General features: G+C 36.8%; 1 protein-coding gene and 1 non-coding gene across 2 annotated transcripts; both read right to left on the reverse strand.

Moving 5' to 3' along the window:
- Window positions 1–11,093: 11,093 nt before the first annotated feature.
- On the reverse strand, window positions 11,094–11,198 carry LOC131764758 (U6 spliceosomal RNA). Its single transcript, XR_009337956.1, has one exon. It is a non-coding gene; the product is annotated as a U6 spliceosomal RNA (small nuclear RNA).
- Window positions 11,199–14,853: 3,655 nt separating this feature from the next.
- Window positions 14,854–15,643, reverse strand: LOC131763364 (olfactory receptor 2M2-like). The gene is given in 2 exon segments (XM_059075493.2): window positions 14,854–15,102; window positions 15,104–15,643. Coding segments are annotated over 2 exon segments (789 nt in total).
- Between the last annotated feature and the right edge of the window lie 7,007 nt (window positions 15,644–22,650).

Below are 22,650 nucleotides of genomic sequence, written 5' to 3' on the forward strand. Positions count from 1 at the left end.
CCTGGAAGGAATTAATTGTCTTTGCTGTAGGCATTGGATCCTTTTGGAGCCTCCCCATTGCATTCCATACAGAGTACAGGGAGGAGTAATAGCTTAAACTGACCGTATTTGGGACTAAAATTCAGAAACAACAAAACTGTCTTGTTTACACCCTCAAAATAAAAGACAATTTTGAATTTTCAATTCCCAGTGGAATTCATGTATGACTCCAGTTCTACCTCTTATCACCTCATCTTATCATTTGTTGGAGTGGGACAAAGGAGATGGTGTAAAAATGGTGGCACTGATTTACCTCCCATTATGAAGTTTGCCCCAGTTTACATCTATTTGCTCTGCCACAGAATAGGTCCCAGCGTTTTAAGTGGCTCTCATTGTGAGAAAATAAGAGTTAAGACGGTTTGGATGGATGAAAAGGAGAAGGGAAAATGGTACAATTTCAAGTTTTGTTTTTTCTTTTGACATAAAGTGGTGTGGCTAGAACAAGGCCTGTGGCCTTCATGCTTATCCCCCCGCTTAAAGTGATGCTACATCCCAACGTTTAGCTGGGCTGTGGCAAGAAATATTTCTGGGAAAGACACTAGTCATATCCCTTACAAGTAATTAGAAGAGAAATTGTGCCACGCTCGGGTCGAAGAAGGGAAAGGTGCCTCTCAGTACACGTGTATGCCACAAGAGTTTCTTGAAAGAGTTCTTCACATTGCTTCCTGATGGGCTGGGGAGGACTTGTGTGCAATTGAAGCTTTCTTGTTTCATGCCCAAAATATTAGCTTGTGTCATCACCCAAGCAGAGATTTGGACTTTAAAGTGAGGGAGGCTGAAGGCAGTTAACCCTTGCAGAGAGAATCCTTTTTCCATCTGGCACAGGACACTTTAAAAATAGGGGTATAGGGATCCAACTCTCAGTAGTAAGTGATAACATCAAATAATTGGTAATTAGTGAAGAAAAGAGAAGACTTGGAGTAACTCCTGTTGTTTATCTTTTATACCCACTTTCAGATTCCCTGCAACACTCTTGTATCCAGGAATCTTGGTCTTAATTGCCTGGCTCAGAAATTTGCATTAATGTATCTGAAAATGAGAAGTCTTTTATATGGAATTCTAAGTGGATCTCCTCACTATTGAATCCAGCACCTTGTCTAGATGAGGAGCCTCAGTCTTGCATGTGGAGGAAGTTGGAGCTGCTTTGGGAGACATGGGGGCAATTGGTTCGGGGGCAGTAGGGCCATATCATGATTTACCAACAGGCAATTTAAACCACATCAGTTATTTCTGACTGAGCAGGGGACTGATAAGGGAGTTGTTTGGAACAGTCACTGCTGCAGTGACCTGTCTTCTCTCCTCTGTCAGTGTCATAAGCCCGCACTCTCAGCCCTCATTCACCAGCCCTATTCAGCCACCACCACCCAACCACCCCTGCATAGGATCATCTACTCCAAGGAGAAAAATCTCTAGTAGAGGCCTCCTGACCACTTCAAAACAAATCTCTTTATCCTGCCTTTCTTCTCCCAAAGGAATAAACGTCCTGACTCCTTTAACATGCCAAGCACATTCTCTTCAACAACCTCTGAAACCTTCCTCATTTATCTCTCTAGATTTTTTCATTTATTTCCTTCATTGAGATTTTCCCTCCCAAGTTGTTGCAATTATGAATAAAGCTGCTACAAACATTCATGTGCAGGTTTTTGTGTGAACACAAGTTTTTAAAGTCATGGCTCCATCATATATTAACACTATTTTAGCTTTGTAAGAAAATGCCAAATTGTCTTCCAAAGTGGTTGCACCATTTTGCATTCCCATCAACAAAGAATGAGAGTTCTTATTGCTCCGCATTCTTGTCAGCATTTGGTGTTGTCAGTGTTTTGAATTTTAGCCATTCTGATAAGTATGAAGTGGTATCTCATTTTTGTTTTAATTTTCAATTCCCTAATGACATATAAGGTGGAGTGTCTTTTCATAAGCTAATTTTCCATCTACAGATCCTTTTTTGGTGAGGTGTTTATTTAGATCTTTGGCCCTTTTTAAAATTGGGCTGTTAGGATTTCCCTTTGGTGACATCATCAGCTTCACAATGACATAGAACATCTCTCCTTTCTGTCCCTCTTTTTTTTCAAACTACTAATGCATTGTAATATAATTAATTATAATAATTAATGTAATTAAAAAAGAATTTTGGGGGGGCCATGCTGTACGGTCTATGGGATCTTAGTTCTCCAACCAGGGGTCGAACCCAGGATCTTGGCAGTGAAAGCACCGGGTCCTAATCACTGGACTGCCAGGGACTTCCTGATTTTTTTAATTAATGTTTTTATTTTTGACAGATTGTAGATTCATAGACAATTATAAGAAGTAATACAGAGACATCCCAGTTTCTCACAGTGGTAAGTTACATCTTGTAAAACTAGAGTAGAGTAATACAACCAGAATGTTGACATTGATACAGTCAAGAAACAGAACATCTTTGAAACCACCAAGATCCCTCATGTGGCCTTAAATCACACCCACCTCCCTACCTCATCCTTACCCATCGAAAACACTAAGCTGTTCTCTATTTGCATAATTTTGTAATTTTAAGAATGCCATTTATATGGAATTATACAGTTGTTTGTAACCTTTTGGGATTGGCTTTTTTCACCTAGAGAGGTTCTTTCAATATTTTTTATTATTAAGTAGATTATTTTTCTACTTGTGCTCTTAAAATTTATTTTTCTAAAGGCAAGACAATGTGGAAGCACTATCAACTTTCATTGTTTATTAATTGGATAATTATAATTTGTTTTTGAATAACTTGAAAGTATCTCCTCATTGCATGGCATTTATTCCTATGTAGTGTCATTATGACTACTGAACTTCACTTTTTTAGTCATCAATTTCTACTTTTCTTAAAAACAGATGACCAAAATCTGTGGAGTTGGTTGTCATTGCTGAGAAGTATCACAGGACTTAATAAGGTAAAACTCACCCCGATGAACTTCTTAGCATTCAAAGACACAGGGTAAGTTTTTGAAAAATAACCTAGACTGAAGGAAAAAATCATATCAAGCTTATAGACAGAGATGAAACACAGAGTCAAATTGAATACCTTTTTAGTTGCTCTCATCTCAGGGCTTATTTTGAAATGAGTGCTTGACCTGTGAAGGTGCTGTATTTGCTTACGATATCTGTAGAGGCAAAGCATCATATATCCACTAGTCCAGCACATAGAACCCAGGAAAGAGGCATCTCGAAGGACCATGAATGTGAGAAAGAATCACCTAGTTAGGTCATCCATTTCCAAAATGAAGCAAGATTTGACAGTGACTCTGGATAGAGACCCATTCCTTAAGACTGTAACTGAGATTATTAAGTCAGAAGATATGAGTAAATAAAGCATCCAGATGAATAAAAAGGAGTAAAAGATGGACAATGGGTTTCTGGCTTTAAATGCTGCCCAGTAAGAGCTACCAGGACCCATGGTGATAGCTTGAAGAATGCTTAAAAGACTTGTCAAACAGATGGAAAGGCCATGTGACACTCTGTGTAGGTATTTTTCTTACATATAATATCATCCATGAGAGTTCTGAAGCCCAAAGCTGCTCCTGCCTCAGGGATACCTGAGTATCCCTGAGTATAGTACAAACTAGTAACATATGAACCAAGGATAAGTGGGTTTATTATGAGGCATATGGGCCTCTGTTTGATACACAAGAGTGAAAATATGAGCACAGCACACAAAGAGAATGGCATTCCCAAAGACCAAGTCCAGTTTGAAAGAGAAAAGCAATTCCCAGGATGCCATCCATTGAAATCATTCTGACATTTCATGGACTGCAGAATTTTCAAGATGAACTTCTGTAACCTGTTTTTAAAAATTCCTCATTTTAGTAATTATTACCTGTGACCTCAAGAGGCATTAAACTGGTGGAGAGTAAAGGGAGATGGAAGTATACAAAGAAGTACCATATGGGCATTAGAAGAAAAATAGTAAGTATGGGAAAAAGAGAGAGATACAAACTATGTGTATAAGAAGAAAGTGTTTGAAAAGGAAAGCATCCACAGAGAAAGAGGGAAAGGGTGAGGAGGGAAAGTGGGGAACTCAGGAGAAACAGTAAAAGGAAAATGACAGGAAAGTTGAGGAGGGGAGGTTACCGTTGAAAAACATCAATAAGGGAAATTAAAACCCTTCAAAATATAGTGGGAAAGGAAGAAAGGAAAGAAAAAGTGCGAGTACAAGAGACGGGGATGAGAGAACCAGCCACTTGGCATGTTCTTCCTTTTTCTTGCAATCATGACCCTCAGGGATTTTCTGCTCCTTCTTCTGCCACCAGGTTACTGGTAAAAGCATAGTGACTTATTTAGGAAGATAAATAAAGTACGTCAGTAAATTTAAGGCAGTGCACTTATATTTTCGGGCTCTGCATTTGAAGCAACAAATTTCCCACATCTGAACATTTTGTTACTGAATGGACTGGTATGCAGACAGCTTGAAAATGTAAATGTGTGTGGATCTATTACTTTAGATTGAGAAAGAAACCTTTAAAGACCAGTATATATTCCAGTGAAGTTTCCTTGATGTGCTAATTCACTGGTTAAAATAACACTGTTTAGTACCCATTATTCTACATTCCATAAGAATTCAGCATTTCAAAATAATTAAGCATTGTTAATTGCGTTGTTGCTTTAGGGTAATTTATAAACTGCAAAAAGAATCTTGTGAAAGGGCTACATGTGGTTAGAGCAATTTACATTTTAAATGAACCATTTGTAAAAATGTGAAAGGCAAGGCAGCAAGTTAGATATTTCAAACTGGTGGTCCAAGGCCAAACCGGACCCACTGTTTCGTTTGAGAGATTTGGCTTATTCTGCTCACATTTATGTTACCTGCACTTTCACACTTCTCTGAGACTCTGACTTAGTAGTCTTGAAGGTGATGTTCATTTATATCAGCATAAGAAAGCAAGCAAGATATTTTACAAAACATCCTTTTTTTTTTTTTTTTTTTTTTTGTGCGTTACGCGGGCCTCTCACTGCTGCGGCCTCTCCCTCCGCGGAGCACAGGCTCCGGACGCGCAGGCCCAGCGGCCACGGCTCACGGACGCAGCCCCTCCGCGGCATGTGGGATCTTCCCGGACCGGGGCACGAACCCGCGTTCCCTGCATCGGCAGGCGGACTCCCAACCACTGCGCCATCAGGGAAGCCCACAAAACATCCTTTTTTAATGTTACGATGATGAGTGTTGGTGAATATGTTTTAGGAATCAAGTTAAAATAAGTACCGTAAAAATTGTCTTAGGGACTTCCCTGGTGGCGCAGTGGTTAAGAATCCGCTGGCCAATGTAGTGACACCGGGTTTGAGGCCTGGTCCGGGAAGATCCCACATGACGCGGAGCAACTAAGCCTGTGCGCCACAACTACTGAGCCCACGTGCCTAGAGCCTGTGCTCTACAACAAAGAGAAGCCACTGCAATGAGAAGCCCTCACTCCTCAACTAAAGAAAGCCCATACAGAGCAACGAAGATTTCTTGGCTGCATTAGCCAGAAAATAAATAAATACATTTATTTTTTTTTAAAGTATCTTAATGTTGGTTATTTCTCTAGACATTGTTCACAACTCTACAAAACACATCACCTCTACATTATAAGTAAATATAATTGTCTACGACTCAGCTGAAAAACTTTTAATTAGCAATAAACCAAGTCACTTTTAGAGACATACGAAAAACCTGAATGGACTTGATGCTTCCTCATTCCTTACAGATGATGCTCCCCGTGGTCCAAACTATTTCAGAACAATACTTGATTGCCTAATAAGCATTGAGTTCCGTCATTTCTTTCAAATAGTCTTTCTCAAAATAATAAAATCTACATTCTAAGAAGGCATAATTCATCCATTTTTTTAAAAATCCTCTTATTCAAGTGCCATAGCTCTTGAAAACTGATTGATCTGACAACCTGAAATGACTTCATTTACTATATTCAGTCAGGTTTTAGCTGTTTCAAATACAGGTTAACCCTTTCTCTTGTGGCCAATTTCTTGAGAAAAAGAGATTTTTCTCTTTTGTTGTTTTGAGTCTAGTCACCCTGAGGCAGGAGACAGATGGGCCCACAGGGCAAATGGTTTGAGTTTGTTCCTTGTGGAAATTCCTTTTCTGCAAAGCCATAGGGCCAGGGCCTTGTCACTGACCACTGGTGTAGTGGCTAGGACTCAGTGCTCTCACCGCCGCCATCAGACCTCAGTCACTGGCCGGCAAACAAAACCCTGCTTCAAGCTGCTGCAGGCCGAGGCCACATGCGATCAACCCTGATCAACCTCTATAAGAATTCACTGCATTCTGTTGATAAAATTCACTTTTGTTATGCTCCTAGTCTATACAGTTTTTTTTTAATTTTAGAATTTTATTTTTTTTTATATAGCAGGTTCATATTAGTTATCCATTTTAAACATATTAGTGTATAAAAGTCAATCCCAATCTCTCAGTTCATACCACCACCACCACCACCACCACCCCCTGCCACTTTCCCCTGCACAGTTTTTTTCACAAACTCTGGCAGAAACATGTTGAGTTCTTTGATTAGTGCTAAATGTAAATAGACTCAACTCATTCCAGTCAATTCTAAGATGAATATCTAAATATTTGGATGTTGGTGTTTTGAATCACTTCTCTTACAGCTCTGAATTTTTATAGAGTGTAAACTTGTGGAAACTGGTTATCCAAGACTCAGTGACCCTTCAGTCACCCACATTGGAATTTAAAGTCTGGTCTTAAGACATATTTTCACTCTTGTTCCCTCAATAAGCATATTCTGACATTCCAGATATACTAGATTTCCCATGTTTACCCAACATGTTCTGACTCTTTAGTCTGTGTAGTTCTGTTCAACTTTCTGTTTCTTGAGCATCTTCTGCCCATCACTACCTCTTGAAATATTATCCATTTCAAAGGTGCATATGAAGCATCAGCAACCCCTTGAAATGTACCTGATACTGTGTTCTCCTAAGTAAGTTTCCTAGAGGGCTATTTACACACACACACACACACACACACACACACACACACAGAGTCTCACATTATGATAATGCATATGCTGTCTATACATATGCTCATTACCATTTCTGTAAGTGCTTTGCCCCTTATCAAAGCAAATATGAATTTAAAATTATTCCACCTCTAGCCTACAATACAATGAAAATGCTCTGCATGCGCACTCCCTGTGCATGCATGTGTGGGTATGGTTGTATGAGGAATGGGGGTGTAGATGGTCATGCATTTCTTTAAAGAGCAGTAACAAATCACTTATTGAGCCCTCACAGGGGTGATAATGCATATCTTCATGCATTATTACTCTGGTTCTTCTTTTAATACCATCTTCTCTGTCTTTTACTCCCTGTCCTGTGCTAATGTGATAATTTCAAAGTACAACTCCTGGGCATATTTCGGATACTTCAATCAGTTCTCTCTGGATACCACATTATTTAAGAGACAAAATATGCAGAGATATGCTGCCAGGATTACACAATTTATGTCCATGGAAAGCTGTATTTTCATTTCTTGGAACTAGTGTTGAGGAGTTACTTTGGTTAGAATCATCACTTACATTTTGTTTGTGGACCTGTATTGTGACACTCATGGAATGAAGAGTAATAAGTATTGCTCAGTACCAGTAAAGAATACTGGTTAATCTCTAAGAGAATGAATTAGAAGTGTGTGTGTGTCTGTGTGGGGGTTTTTTGTTTTTTGTTTGTTTTGACTGCATTAGGCCTTCATTGCTGCTTGCAGGCTTTCTCTAGTTGCGGCGAGCCAGGGCTACTCTACTGCGGTGTGTGAGCTTCTCACTGTGATTGCTTCTCTTGTTGTGGTGCACGGGCTTCAATAGCTGTGGCAGGCAGGCTCAGTAGTTGTGGCTCGAGGGCTCTGGAGCACAGGCTCGGTAGTTGTGGTGCACGGGCTTAGTTGCTCCATGTCATGTGAAATCTTCCCGGACTGGGGCTCGAATCCATGTCCCTGCATTGGCAGGTGGATTCTTAACCACTGCGCCACCAGGGAAGTCCTATGTGTTTTAAAAACATACTTTTTAAGAGTTTGAAAATATGTTTAGGTATTTATATAAATTTAGAATAAATATGTAAATTGTTCTCAAGTTGTTTTAAATCAGCAAAATTCTTTATCAAGAATGACAAGAAGGGCTTCCCTGGTGGCGCAGTGGTTGAGAATCCGCCTGCCGATGCAGGGGATACGGGTTCGTGCCCCGGTCCGGGAAGATCCCACATGCCGCGGAGCGGCTGGGCCCGTGAGCCATGGCTGCGGAGCCTGTGCCCCGCAACGGGAGAGGCCACAACAGTGAGAGGCCCGCGTACCACAAAAAAAAAAAAAAAAAAAAAAAAAAAAAAAAAGAATGACAAGAAGAAAATTCACCAAAATGTTATTAATAGGTGATCATATTCCTTGTTCAAGTATGAGTACTTTTTTTTTCTATTCATTCATTCATTCATTCACTTTGCATTTGACAAATTTAAGAGCAAGCATTGGTTTTTCCACTGAGAAATAAGTAAAACTGAAATTTCAAAAATAAATGTAAAAGATAGTTTAAAAAGGGAAATTGGTAGTAGCCTGCTAGGAAATTACAAGTGTGATTTTGAGGATATTTTAAAATTTTGAGTCATTTTTTCAAATATAAACCTCACATTTTCCCACTCACTAGGGAGGTAGCCTCCCACTTAATCTTTAAAGTTCTTCCAAAGAGTAATATGTGTTTACTGTCCAATTCTTTGGGATCTTCCCGGACCGGGGCACGAACCAGCGTCCCCTGCATCGGCAGGCGGACTCTCAACCACTGCTCCACCAGGGAAGCCCCTACTGTTCAATTCTTGATTCACTTTGTATGATACAGATATATCAAGTAAAAAAGAAGATGCAAAAAGACATATGTTTAAGACAAACAGGAAAAAAATTCCACCAAAGTCATCAGAACTGTAATGAGACTATAGGAAAATTGAATAATAAATATTCAATAATAAACAACACTATGAGGTGAGTATAATGATTATTTCAATGTTATAGAAGAAGAAACTAAGATACAGTGAGGTTAATATATTGCCTAAATTCATAAAACTAGTAGATGACAGAATCAGGATATAAACCCTGGCAGTCTGTCTGCAGATCCATACTGTTAATACCTACTCATACATGTGATCTTACATATTTAAAGACTCATTCCCAGCAGATCATAATAGAGTAAGGCATTATTGGACAGCACTAAAATAGTACCAAATGGAACAAAAAACTTTTGCAATTACACTCAAGGAAACTTAGTATCCTTTTCAGCCATCAAGTTTATATATGTGGGTTATATTCAAGTTTTCATTCTCACTCGAGCTCTGATACTTCCTGACTTACTTGCCTCCAATGCTCAAATAGCACTTTCTATTCTTGACCCACCATTATTACTGCTTTAATTAATTTTTTGGCCTCTTTTTTTCAAATCCTAAATTTTCATTTTACTTACCCAAGAGAGTGAAGGCTCCCATTTGCTGTGAATCTTGGCTCTGGTTTAGTTTGTATTTGTCATATAAGGTGCAATTATACCTTTTGAACTCGCTGAGTATATACATGTGTTTGCTGCAACCTCCTTACGCAACTGTCATGAGCTCAGCTGTGAGATTCAGAGGTAAGATTTCTCTGGAGAGGCTCCCATCCATGGAAAATAAGAATTATAATTGTACTAGTTAACATACACTTAACAACAGTGATTAGGATGCTGTCAAAAGACAAGGAATTGCACCCAATGTAGCTGCCTTGTTGGTTAGACTTGAGTGAATTTTTTCTTCTTTTTAATTTGTGTACTTGTCAAAAATTTCATGAATGCACAATATGTTTTATGATGCAAAAATTACATGCAGATTATTGTTACATGGTCAAGGTTATGGAAGTGAGAAACCTTGTCTCTATTTGGGAAATCTCTGGTTAAAATTAAAAGAGAAGTTAAATGGTCCACATGTTTTCCAGGTTTCCAAGGTAGGTGAAACCCAGGTTTCTATTTCTATCAGTTCATAGTTTCTGAGTTTAAAAATGGTTTACATGAATGCAAGCTCTATATAAGATTTTAGAAATTGGATTTCTCCCCAAAACTAAATATATGCTGTAAAGAAAAAAATTAGGAAAGCAAGGACCATATAGACCATGTAGAGCCCCTTAATTCTTCAGAATAGTGTCACAGTGTCAATGACATGGGAATACAATAGGTTATTTAGCTGTTATCATCTGATGAGAGTAGGTTGATTCAAGAGTTTTGATGTACATTTTTTAGGAATCAAACATACTATAAAATGTCATGAATACATCTTTAAATTGTTATGCTAGTGATTTTATTCAAAAGAATCCTAAACTTTGCTGGATCATAAAAGTTTTTTTAATGTTAAATACTATCTAATAGTACTCCAATTGTATTGACTCAATTTACACAATCCTATCAATAGGTTAAAATGTCCATCCCTCCACTGCCTCTCTATAACAACAGTGAATATAAACAGTCACTTTTTAAATTTTTGTCAAGTTGGTGATCAACTAGTTATTTTAAATTATACTTCATAAATCAGAAGGGAAAGAAGCCCATATTTTTATATGTTTACATGAAATTTGTTGTCCTAAAAAATTGGGAGATTGCTTCTTTATAAGTGCCTCATAGTTTCTTTGGGGATGTTTTTTATTGATTGAAGGACCTCCTGTCAGATTATAAATATTTCACTTTTGTTATATATTTGCAGATATTTCCTCTAATTAATTATTTGTCCTGCCTCCTCTTTTATGGATCCTTTGACTCTATAGAAATTCTAAACTGTCACATAGTGAAATCAGACAATTTACAATGGCTTCTGGGTTTGGGAAAGTCCCTAGATTAATTTACCCTACAACAAGTTTATAATATTCTTAATATATTTCTTTATTAGTATCTTAAAGTTATATTATATTTAAGCCATGACTTACTTTGAGATATAGTGTAGGATGTAATATATGGATCTAACTTTGTTTTCTTACAAAAGACAGTAATTTGCCTCAAAACCACTAATCCAAGATTTCTCTATATCTTCGTTTTTTTAAAAAAAATTGAAATATATATGACAAAAGTATAGAACACTTCATGACTTGCATGTCATCCTTGCTTAGGGGTATGCTAATCTTCTCTGTATCCTTCTAATTTAAGTGTATGTGCTTCCCAAGCAAGCACCAAGATTTCTCCAAACCTATGCCATATTTTATGTTAAACACCATTTGTTTTTATTTTTTCTGAATTGTGACCTCTATTCTATTAACCTATCATAATTATGTTTTTCATCAAAGCTATGCTTGAACATATTCAAAAATACAAATGGTTCCAAACGCTTTGTTTCATTCAGTCTTTCAACATAGTATCACGTCGGCTGTAAGAATTTTTGTAGGTGCTTTTTATCCAGTTGAGGAAGTTCACAGCTATTTCTAGTTTGCTGAGAATTTTGTTTGTTTGTTCGTTTTTGATCATGAATGAGTGTTGAATTTTCTCAGTTTTTTTTTCTACATCAACTGATGTAGCCAGTTGTGATATAACTGACTACTTTTTGATTATTGAAACTGTCTGTAAATTTCTGAAAAAAATTCCACCTGACAGTGGTATATAATTCTCTTAATGTATCTGGGGTTTGATTTGCTAACAAATTGTTGAGGATGTTTGAATGTTTGTTCACGTGGGTGTGGATTTTCTTTTTTTACTGTGTTTGTGTACTCTTGGGAATAGGGTAATATTAACCTCCTAAAATGGGTTAGAAAGTGATATCTCCTTTTTTATTTTCTTGAAGACTTTGTGTAAAATGGGTGCTATTCTCATTTAAAGTTAGGAGTAATTAATAATTGTGGTAAAATTGAACAATATGCAAAGCTTTTCAAAAGCTCAAAGTTTAATCGAAGAGAAGCAATAAGGCAAACCTAGCTAAATATATTCAACATCGTATTATTTGATGTCAGCTTCGTATTATTTGAATTACAACTTGAGGACTTCCATGAAAAATGAGCATTTTTTATTGGAACAAAATACATACATAGTAGAACAAAGCACAATACCCAATATCTTCTTTAATACTAAGAATTATGGTCTCCTCTTATTGTGGAATGCTTGAATGTAGAATTAACATTCCTTAACCTTGAAAGTGTTAAATATGTTTTGTTGACAAACAAATAAGTAAATGATAGAGAAATAGAACATGCCAGGGAAGCTGTCAGTATCTAATCAATCAATTGTCAGTTTTTGTTACAAGAGAAGTAAAGTCAGTTGGGATGGACTATATTTTGATGGAGGAAGTCGGGGTACAAATATTGATCCCAAATCAGAGGAAGGCAAAAATGTAAATGTCTTGAAAGAAAGTCATGGAAAAACTAACAGATAAATGTATTACTTTACAATTGTTCCAGAGGCAAATGATTAATAGAATACAGGTACCATTATCTTACACATGCACTTAAAGTCAAAGTTCCTTCCTGAATCTTTCGTGCCTTGATTGTTTTCAGCTTGAAATAATCTGCATAGTCTAAGATAATCAAGATATCAAAGTTGGACAAATATATCATAGAAACAAAAGTATAGAACTTTATATTATATATATTTTAAAAATCCTAAATAAATTCATTAGCAAATTCACTGTAGTAATATCCACATATTTCCAATGTCATAATTGAATGGGTTTATCTCATAAAGAGGAGAATACCAATAAATACATTAGCCTGTATTATCAAATTCAATGGAAAAAAACACAATCATCACAATAATTACAAAAAAAGTTCAAGTAAATTTAACACTTTATAATGATAGAAACCCTTAGCAATCCAATAAAAAAAACTCTTAATCTTATGAGGGGCATCCAGGAAGATCTTACTTAAAACCTCAAAATTAATTGTGAAACATTTTGAATATTCTAATTAAAATCAGGAATAAGCAAGGACACTCACTATCACCACTACTATTCATACATTGTCCTAGAAATCCTGGTGATTCAAAGAGACAAAAAATTAAAATTTAAAATTTAAATAGTTTAAAAGAATGACATAATATTGACATCATTTGAAGGTTGTATGATTTCAACATTAAAAATCTCCAGAAAGTCAGTTTTGTTGTTGGATTTGAACATAATACTGTACATGAAAGTAAATAGCATTCTGATACACCATATAAAGATGCCACACATATAAAAGACAGTGAGCTGAAATAGATACACAAGTGGATAATGAACTTATAAAAGATGTTCAACCTCACTACTAAGACAACAGTCAGTTATATAGAGTTGTGGAGAAAAGGAAATCCTATACACTTGGTGGGAATATAAATTGGTGCAGCCAATTACAATGCAGCATGGCGCTTCCTCAAAAACCTAAAAATAGAATTACCACATGAAAAGAGCTCTCACCAGACACCAAATCTGCCCATGCCTTGACCTTTGACTTCCCAGCCTCCAGAACTGTGAGAAATAAACTTCTGCTGCTATTAAAAAAAAAAAAAAACTACCACATGATCCAGAAATTCCACTTCTGGATATATATCTGAAGAAAATGAAAACACTAATTCAAAAAGGTATATGTACCCCAATGTTCACAGCAGCATTATTCACAATAGCTAAGATATGGAAGCAACCTAAGTGTCCATCAACAGACAAATGAATGGATAAAGAAAATGTGGTGTATATATATATATATATATATATATATATATATACATACACACACACACATATACACACACACACACAATGGAATACTAGTCAGCCATAAAAAAGAATGAAATTTTGCCATTTCCAACAACATGGAGGGACCTGAAGGATATTACGCTTAGTGAAATAAGTTAGAAAGACAAACACTCTATGCAATCAGTTATATGTGGTATCTAAAAAATTAAACTAGTGAATATAACAAAAAAGAAACAGACTCACAGATATAGAGAACAAACTGGTAGTGCTTACCAGTGGGGAGGGGCAAGATAAGGGTAGTGGATTAACAGTACAAACTACTATGTATAAAATAAAAAAGCCAGAAAGATATATTGTACAGCAAGAGGGAATATAGCCAATATTTTATAATAACTATAAATGGAATATAATATACAAAAAATTTGAATCACTTCCACTATATTGTACACATGAAACTAATATAATATTGCAAATTGTTATACCTCAATAAAAACTAAATAGAATATAGGATAATGCTACTGTAGTAACTGCCAAAACTCTGGAATATAAGTGGTTCCACCATAACATAATCTTCAATTACAGAAATGCTCAGTGCATAAGGGAAGTCAAAACCTAAGCAAGAGAGCGAGAGAGAGAGGGAAAAAAGAAAAAAAATTTTTTTCCTCTGCCAACCTAAGTAACATTCATTATAGGACAAGCTTTTTGGTAAATAAAAAATATCCATGACTTACTTGCTGGTTAGACTATTTATTTAAAATGAACTAATAACAAAATGAATTAGACAAGTGTGGTATTTAACTTATTACATAAGTCATAATATAAGCACTTCAACAAGACACTGGGTTTTAAAAATAAGGAAAAGCATATAATGCAGTTTATTTACTATTTAGTTCTATAAACAGAAGTATATTTGTTTGTTAACATAATTTTTCACTTTTCAACAACTTTAATTGATTTATCCTTAAAACCAAGATGAATATACAGTGAATGCAAAATATACCAATTAACTGAATGTGTACCCAGAGTCCATCAACTCTGATGGCTGTAAATAACTTAGGAAAATGGTCTGTATATTTGTTGCTAAGTCATGTGTTTGTTTTTCATAAATGAATGTGCAAGAGAGAGAGTAGTTATGAGAGAAAAGAAGTCCTTGTAAACCATTATTCAACTTATTCTCTAGATTTCCCCTTCCTTAGTACCTTTGGCCACATCTTTGTTCCAGAGGCTATATGTAAAGGGAATCAGCATGGGAGTGAGAATGGTGTACAAGGTTGACACCATCCTGTCCTGGGTTGGGGAATGCTTAGAAATGGACCGCATATACATGAACATAGCTGCTCCGTAATACATCACTACAACAATAAGGTGTGAAGTACAGGTGGTGAAAGCCTTGTGCCGACCCTCCCCAGAACTCATGAGGCCCACACGTTATAATTACATGTGCGTAGGAGATAATGATGAGTGACAAAGGGAAGAGGAGCATTAATACACAACAGCTAAAAATAGATGTTTCAATTGTGGAAGTATCTGTGCATGAGAGACATAGGAGTGCTGGGATATCACAGAAGAACAGGGATATTTCTCGGAAGCTGCAACAGGAGAAGGACAAAGTAGCAACTACATCAACAATCCCATCAGAGACACCAAGGATCCATGAGGAGGCAGCCATGAGTCCACAGACTTTCCAGTTCATGAGATTAGGGTACTGAAGAGGGTAGCAGATGGCAACATAGTGGTCATAGGCCATGACAGCAAACAAGAAGCCCTCAGCACCAAATAGGGACACATAGAAGAATATCTGGGCTTCACATCCTGCTACAGAAATGGACTTCCTGCCAGAGAGGTAGTTGCAGGCCATCTTGGGTACAGTGGTGCAGATGAGCATGAGGTCCATGAGGGAGAGTTGGCTGAGGAGGAAGTACATGGGGGTGTGGAACCGGGTGTCCAGGTAGATGAGGAGAACCATGAGAGCGTTTGCCAAGAGCGCCACTGTGAAGAGGCCCAGGACCAGAGAGAACAGAAAGATATGAGTGGGCATGTGACTAAAAATTCCCATCAAGATGAAGTCAGGGCTAAATGTCTGATTCACCCATTCCGTGATGAATATTTTCTTTATCTAGAACCACAAGAAGTTATAAATGTTAAATATCTGGGACAGTTACTTATTCACTGTCCACTCTATGTGTGGTACCCTGGTAAACCAACGTACACGATATGGTCAGGACGGGAAAAGGATGAGCAGAGACTTTGCAGTCAGGTGGCATTAATCACACTCAAGCTCCACCAGTACCAACGTGCATGTCCTCTGACAAGTTATTTCTACGTGCTTCATTTTATTTCCTTTACATAGTAGAAATAACTTTTTAATTAAGTTGTGATTATTAAACAAGATATCAATGCAAACCACAGCATCTGGACAGGGCATCTGACTTCTCAAGAAACATAAGCTATTATGAGACAGGATTATATCCATAAATTTATCATATGTCAGTATGTAGTGAATTCCATAACAGAGGATTAGAACGTTTTGAATGTCATTGCCTACATAGTAAAGTAAAATAACAAATAATTTACTATTTCCAAGAAATATTGACATATACATTTACATATTTGCACACCCAACTTAGAGATCAAACGGGACTACTAGTTATAAAAGTATATTATTGATGAACTTCCAGTGCAGAATAATTGGTGAATGATTGCAAGCAATTTATACAGCATGAATAGATTTAATTATAGATGAGGAAGTAGAAAACCAAAATTGTTTTATGTTTCAGTAGGAGAAAGGCACTATCTGGGGATTTCTTTTCATATTCACCAAAATGAAGAAACTTTAAGAAGGTATAGGGGGCTTCCCTGGTGGCGCAGTGGTTGAGAGTCCGCCTGCCGATGCAGGGGACACGGGTTCGTGCCCCGGTTCAGGAAGATCCCACATGCTGCAGAGCGGCTAGGCCCGTAAGCCATGGCCGCTAAGTCTGCGCGTCCGGAGCCTGTGCTCCACAACGGGAGAGGCCACAACAGTGAGAGGCCTGCGTACCGCAAAAAAAAAAAAAAAAAAAAGGAAGGTATAGGAAAGTACCCAAATTACATACCCTGTGGTTCCGCTGAATTCCCTAAATCAGCATCTAATATGGGGAAATAAGTAAGTGTCTTGGTAAATCTCTATCAGTGTAAGAGTGAGCTAAGACCAGCTTGTTGTGGTTAGGGAAAATATGGAATTATGCTACAAAAGATTAGACTAAAAGAAACTGAAGAGAGACAGCTTTTATGTTGTTGAAACATCAGGGAAGAGGAACCCAGCCAACCTCATGACATGATTTATTTTGTCATTAAAGGAAAGGTGTTCTCTCATGCTACCCACCACTGCCTCAACCTAACCTGCTTAAAGATTGGACAGGTTTCATGCCTTTACTCCAGAACGCTGTTGAAGCCAGCTTTCACTGGCCTTGGTCTAAATGTCTCTGGCTTCTACAGTATGGCCCCTTTCCAAGAAATTTTTCAGGCAAACAGCACATTTTAAAATTTCCTTATTCTCAAATCTCTTTATGTTTTGTCATCCCTACCCAGAGGAGGATTGATTTAATTGAAGCTTAAGTCCATTACAAGAACCTAGCAGTTCTGTATTCATCATTTTATATTCTTTTTTCCTTGAAATGGGCCGTCAAAGTTGTATAAGTTTTTACTTATGATAGCATTAGCTGACAAGAATTTTACTTTTCACATATTTATACAAAATTATTTTTCTAAATAAATGGTTAGAGAAATAGGGAAGTTTACATGGGAAGAGTGTTGCCGAAAATATAAAGACTTCTTAATCAGTGAGAATACAAATTTCAAATTCTTGGTTTTCATTAATCAGGTTATTTCAATTATCAGTAGGATTTTCTACTATTCTCCCATATTATCTGGCTTAACTTTAATGTTAAAATGTTTGTAATTAAAATAAAATGCCCATGTAAATGTGAAATCCTCAGTCATATCTTGTTCCCTAGAGGCAGTTTTCTTTTAATTTATTATTTCACTCACTGGTTACAGTCATAATAATATGCTTTTTCCTCTATTTTATAGTTCACCATACCTGACATGAAAGTTAAGAATTTATGTATTTTACAACAAATAACAAGTGTTGCTGAAGATGTAGGGGAAATAGAACTCAAGTGCAGGTGGAATGGTACAGCCACTATGGTACAGCCACTATGAAAAGTGGCATGGAGGTTCCTCAAAAAATTAAAAGCAGCACTGCCATATGATCCAGCAATTTCACTTCTGGCTGTTTACCCAAAGAAAACAAAAGCACTGATTCAAAAAGGTATATGCATCCCAACATTCATTGCAATATCAAAGATGGAAGCAACTGAAATGTCTACCAATAGATAAATGGATAAAGATGTGATATATATACACAATGGAATATTACTCAGCCATTTTAAAAAATGAAATCTTGCCATTTGCCTTCTATTCCTTTGCTATTAGGAACATAGTTAATAATAATTTATTAACTTTATATGGGGACAGACAGTTACAAGACTTACCATGGTGATCATTTCATACTGTATGCAAATGTCAAATCACTATGGAGTCAACCTGAAACTAACATAATATTGTACCTCAACTATATTTCAATAATTTAAAAAAAGAATTTGTCTTTCAACATCCTTTCATCTCTTTTGACATTTTCTTCATACAGTTTGATAACTATAGTATTTTTCATATGTTTCTTCTATTATCTCTCTTTCTACATTTGTAAAACATTATTAAAACTATTTCTATTTTACTCATAAGAAATGTGAATACCTAATATCTTTGACTGTGTTACTTCACCATCCCTTCCATAACCAGTATTGTCCCTGTTGACAACATTTACCAGAATATCTTTTAGAGAGATTGTATTATGATTGTCTATCAACTTAAATATTGTTTAACTCCAATGCAACTTTTTTTTTTTTTTGGTACACAGGCCTCTCACTGTTGTGGCCTCTCCCGTTGCGGAGCACAGGCTCCGGACGCGCAGGCCCAGCGGCCATGGCTCATGGGCCCAGCCGCTCCGCGCCATGTGGGATCTTCCCGGACCGGGGCACGAACCGGTGTCCCCTGCAACACAGGTGGACTCTCAACCACTGCGCCACCAGGGAAGCCCTCCAATGCAACTTTTATAATTTTAGACAATAATTATAATTTTAGGAGCAAAAATTCCTCTGCTTTTGTAAAGACAGGACTGATTTTTTACAGACCTGATATTTTACCTTGGAGGGGTAGCTGAATTGTGAAAGCAGGTTACTTAAGTGGAGCCTGAAAATGAGAAAATTAGATGTGAGCATTGTAAGTGAAGTTAAACCTTAAGATGGGACTTGCTGAATACCTAAATGAGGAGAGCTTTATGTAGGGGTACCAATCCCTATAAGAACTCTTAATGTTCCGAGTCAATTTGATTGTTGTCCTACAGGGCAGCATCGGTTTCATTTGTTTTGTTTCCAGGTATGCACTTGGCTGCCAACTGCCAAGTGCTCACAAAATGCTTCATGTTATACAATCTTAAATTAAGGGCTCTAGTGCCGTTGGTCATTACAAACAGCATCATAAAACACTATATGGCTATACCTAATTAATTCTTTTGAATACAGAATGAAACTGAGCTTACATTTATTCCTACATTTATTTCCTATGGAAAAGGAAACCTGGAGAAAAGAGGAAAAGAAGAAAACCTGTGTTGAGGAAGATGACTGAATTCATATAAATTTTGAGGAAAAATGTACACTTGAGAGGAATAAGAAATAGAGAAGAGACCATATAGAGAGGACAGATAAAAATTTGAACATGGTCAGGGCATATTACGCCTGAAGAGGTCAATTTATCTGTGGATGCCAGAGTCCCTCCTAACTTTCATTTTCCCTTATAACCCAGCAAAACCATCCTCCTGCAGAACACAGTAAAAAGCCTGCAAGAAGTCAGTTGAATTTTCATATCACACAAGCATGACCTAAGACGGACATCTAGTGCAGTGGTTCTCATAGTGTGATTCCCCCAAACAAGCAGCACCACATCACCTGGGAGCTTGTGGGAAATGCACATTCCCAGGCACCACCCCAGACCTACTGAATCAGAAATATGTTTTAACAAGCCTCCAGGTGATTTGGATGCTGGCTACTGTTTGAGAACCACTGCTGTAGTCCATCTTCCTGCCTTTGAAGAGGACTCTCTCATGGTTTTCCATATAGAGAAAAGCAATTACCTATTGGAAACACAGGGCTACTTCTGAAAACTTCCTCTGCCTCTCCCAGTAACATTGTTAAATTTCCAATAAAGTAAATCCTTTACTTCCCATCCTGTGGATACAATATTCTCAATTCAATTCAATATTCTCAAATATTCAAATTTTTTTAGTACCATTGAGTTATGTTACTCTCCTCAAAAGCCTCCCCAGTTCCAAACTGTCAGAGAAGCAAATGGCAACTATTTCTTGGGGGGTTCAGGATACTGCACAAGAGGTTACTTCCACCATCTCATGAAGTTTCTCCTCATTTTTTTCCAACACAACCCCTACTTTTCATCCCAAACACTCCACCACATTTTCTGACATAAGGTCTTGGCTCAGATTACTTCCCTCGTGAAGAATAAGCTTTGTTCTCCAAGCCACCCCAACATTTTCAGTCCATGCCTTCATTCCAGCTCTAGAACAACTGCATCATCTCATGAACTCTACTTCATTTTAATAGATAATATGCTCCCCACTCACTAAATTTAGTCATGTGGCCTATTCGACTGCTCTTTACCAAAACTGTTGCAGAGTGCTGCACAGGGACAGCAATTTTGAGATCAGACATATCTGGGTTTGAATCATTGCTCTACTGCCAACAGTGACACTATCAGGCTTCCTCTATTTTTTTTTTTAAGTTCTATAGCGAGACTAATATCCATCTCTCAGGATTGTTGCAAAGATTACAAAAGATAACTTTTATAAATTACTCAACATAAAGCTTAATCCAAAATATGAACTCAGAAAATATAAGCTTCAACAATCTTAATCATTATTATTATCATCACACTTTTGGTATTTAATCATATTGTATTAGTTTGTTAGACTGCCATAACAAGGTACTAAAAATCAGGTAGACTAAACAATAGGAACTTATTGTCTCACAATTCTGGAGGCTAGAAGTGTCAGAACAATGTGTCAGCAAGATTGGTTCCTTCTGAGGGCTACAGGGAAGAATCAGTTCCAAGCCTCTGACCTAACTTCTTGTGGTTGCTGGCAATCTCTGATATTCCCTGGCTTGTGGAGACATAACCTTGATCTCTTCCTTTGTCTTCACATAGCATTCTTGCCGTGTTCATGTCTGTCTCCAAATTTCCTCTTTTTATAAGTATACCAATCATTCGGATTAACGCCAGCCCTAGTGATCTCTTTTTAATTTTATTACCTCTGTAAAGACCATATCTCTGAAGAAGGTCATATTCTGAGGTAGTGGGGCTTAGGACTTCAACATATAAATTTTAAGGGAACACAGTTCAATCCATAACACATACACTGATTTGCATCTTTACTTTCACGTATTATTTTATGTAATGACTTATTCTCTAAACTGGAGTATAGGCCACTAAAAAGTAAAGTAATGGCTTACCTTTTTAAGATACTATCTTAATCAAACAGACCTGTGCTTTACATACATTTGGACATGTGCTTCTTAGGGGAAAAAAAAATTGTCTTGAACTTATAGATGAGATCCATGAAGAAATTCTCTGAATGAATTTAAGGTAGTGTACATTGTATTGATGGAACAACCAAATCATAATAATGTCTTACATTCACATAGTATCCTTTTAAAAACTCCAAGATCTAGTCAACACTAATATTACTCAAGTTTTAAATATGGGATGAATTAATGTAGCTCAAATTAAGAAGAAAATATATTTATTGCTAAAATAGTATAGGTTTTCATCCATTTCTGCTTCATTGAAACCAAGAAGGTGCTAGAAATTTTGTAATTTAAACGTCATTTTCCAATCTTGCCTTGTGGTGTTTCCCAAGAAGATACAATAGCACTCACCAAGTAAATAAAAGGGCCCAAGTTCCTAGTGCCTTTTTTTTTCCTCGTTAAATTTCTTAGTCCACAGGGATTTAGTCCTTTGCCTTTAATTACAGTAGTGAAATTATCTTCCAATTTTTTCCTAGCTCACCAAGCTAATTGTTCCTGTTTCCAGTATAAGCTTTATTTTTTATACCAGGTAGTAAAGAATGATCTCTTTCTTTCATCATTAATAAGATAGACTGCTTGACATATTCACCTAATGTCTGGCTTTTAAAATCTTAACAATTTATCACCCCTTTATCTCAATGGTTCTCAAGCTTAAACACTTATTAGAAGCTTTTGAGAAGATTCAAAAATATTTCTAGGACCAGACCCTTCTGAGTCCAATTGAAACAGCATCTCTTGGGAAGAGGCCAGGCATTGCTAATTTCAAAATCTTCCCAGTTGATTCTATTGTGCAGGCTCTATTCTTTCCAAAGTTAACAATGCCATCTTGGTCCTTGGAGTCTACTGTTCTCTATTTCATGGCAAATCTTGTTCAATAAGCTCTTTTAGTCCTTCATATTTTCTTTGTCAGTTGACACTTTTAGATTGAGCTACTAATAAGCCCAAAACATGCTTGTTCTTCATTTAAAAACTTCCATACAATGGATAGTTTGCTACCAGAGACATTTTACTTTACTATGGCTGAGAAAAGGAGCAGAATTATATGCTAATTCATCAGTATAGAGCCTGAGATGATTACTGAGTTGATGAGGGATTTTCCTTTTTGTACCACTTTATTATTATTATTATTTTGGAGTATGAGGAGTATGGATTGTGAGAAATGTTACACCAAGTAGACCATAATTTTTTATTGTATGGTCATTTTTATTCTCCCAAATAAACTGTACCTCTCAAATTGAGATCTTAACATGGCTAAGTTATTTTAGAGCCAAAGTGGATA

Source organism: Kogia breviceps, chromosome 10 (assembly GCF_026419965.1).
Source record: "Kogia breviceps isolate mKogBre1 chromosome 10, mKogBre1 haplotype 1, whole genome shotgun sequence".
NCBI classification, from domain to species: Eukaryota; Metazoa; Chordata; class Mammalia; order Artiodactyla; family Physeteridae; genus Kogia; species Kogia breviceps.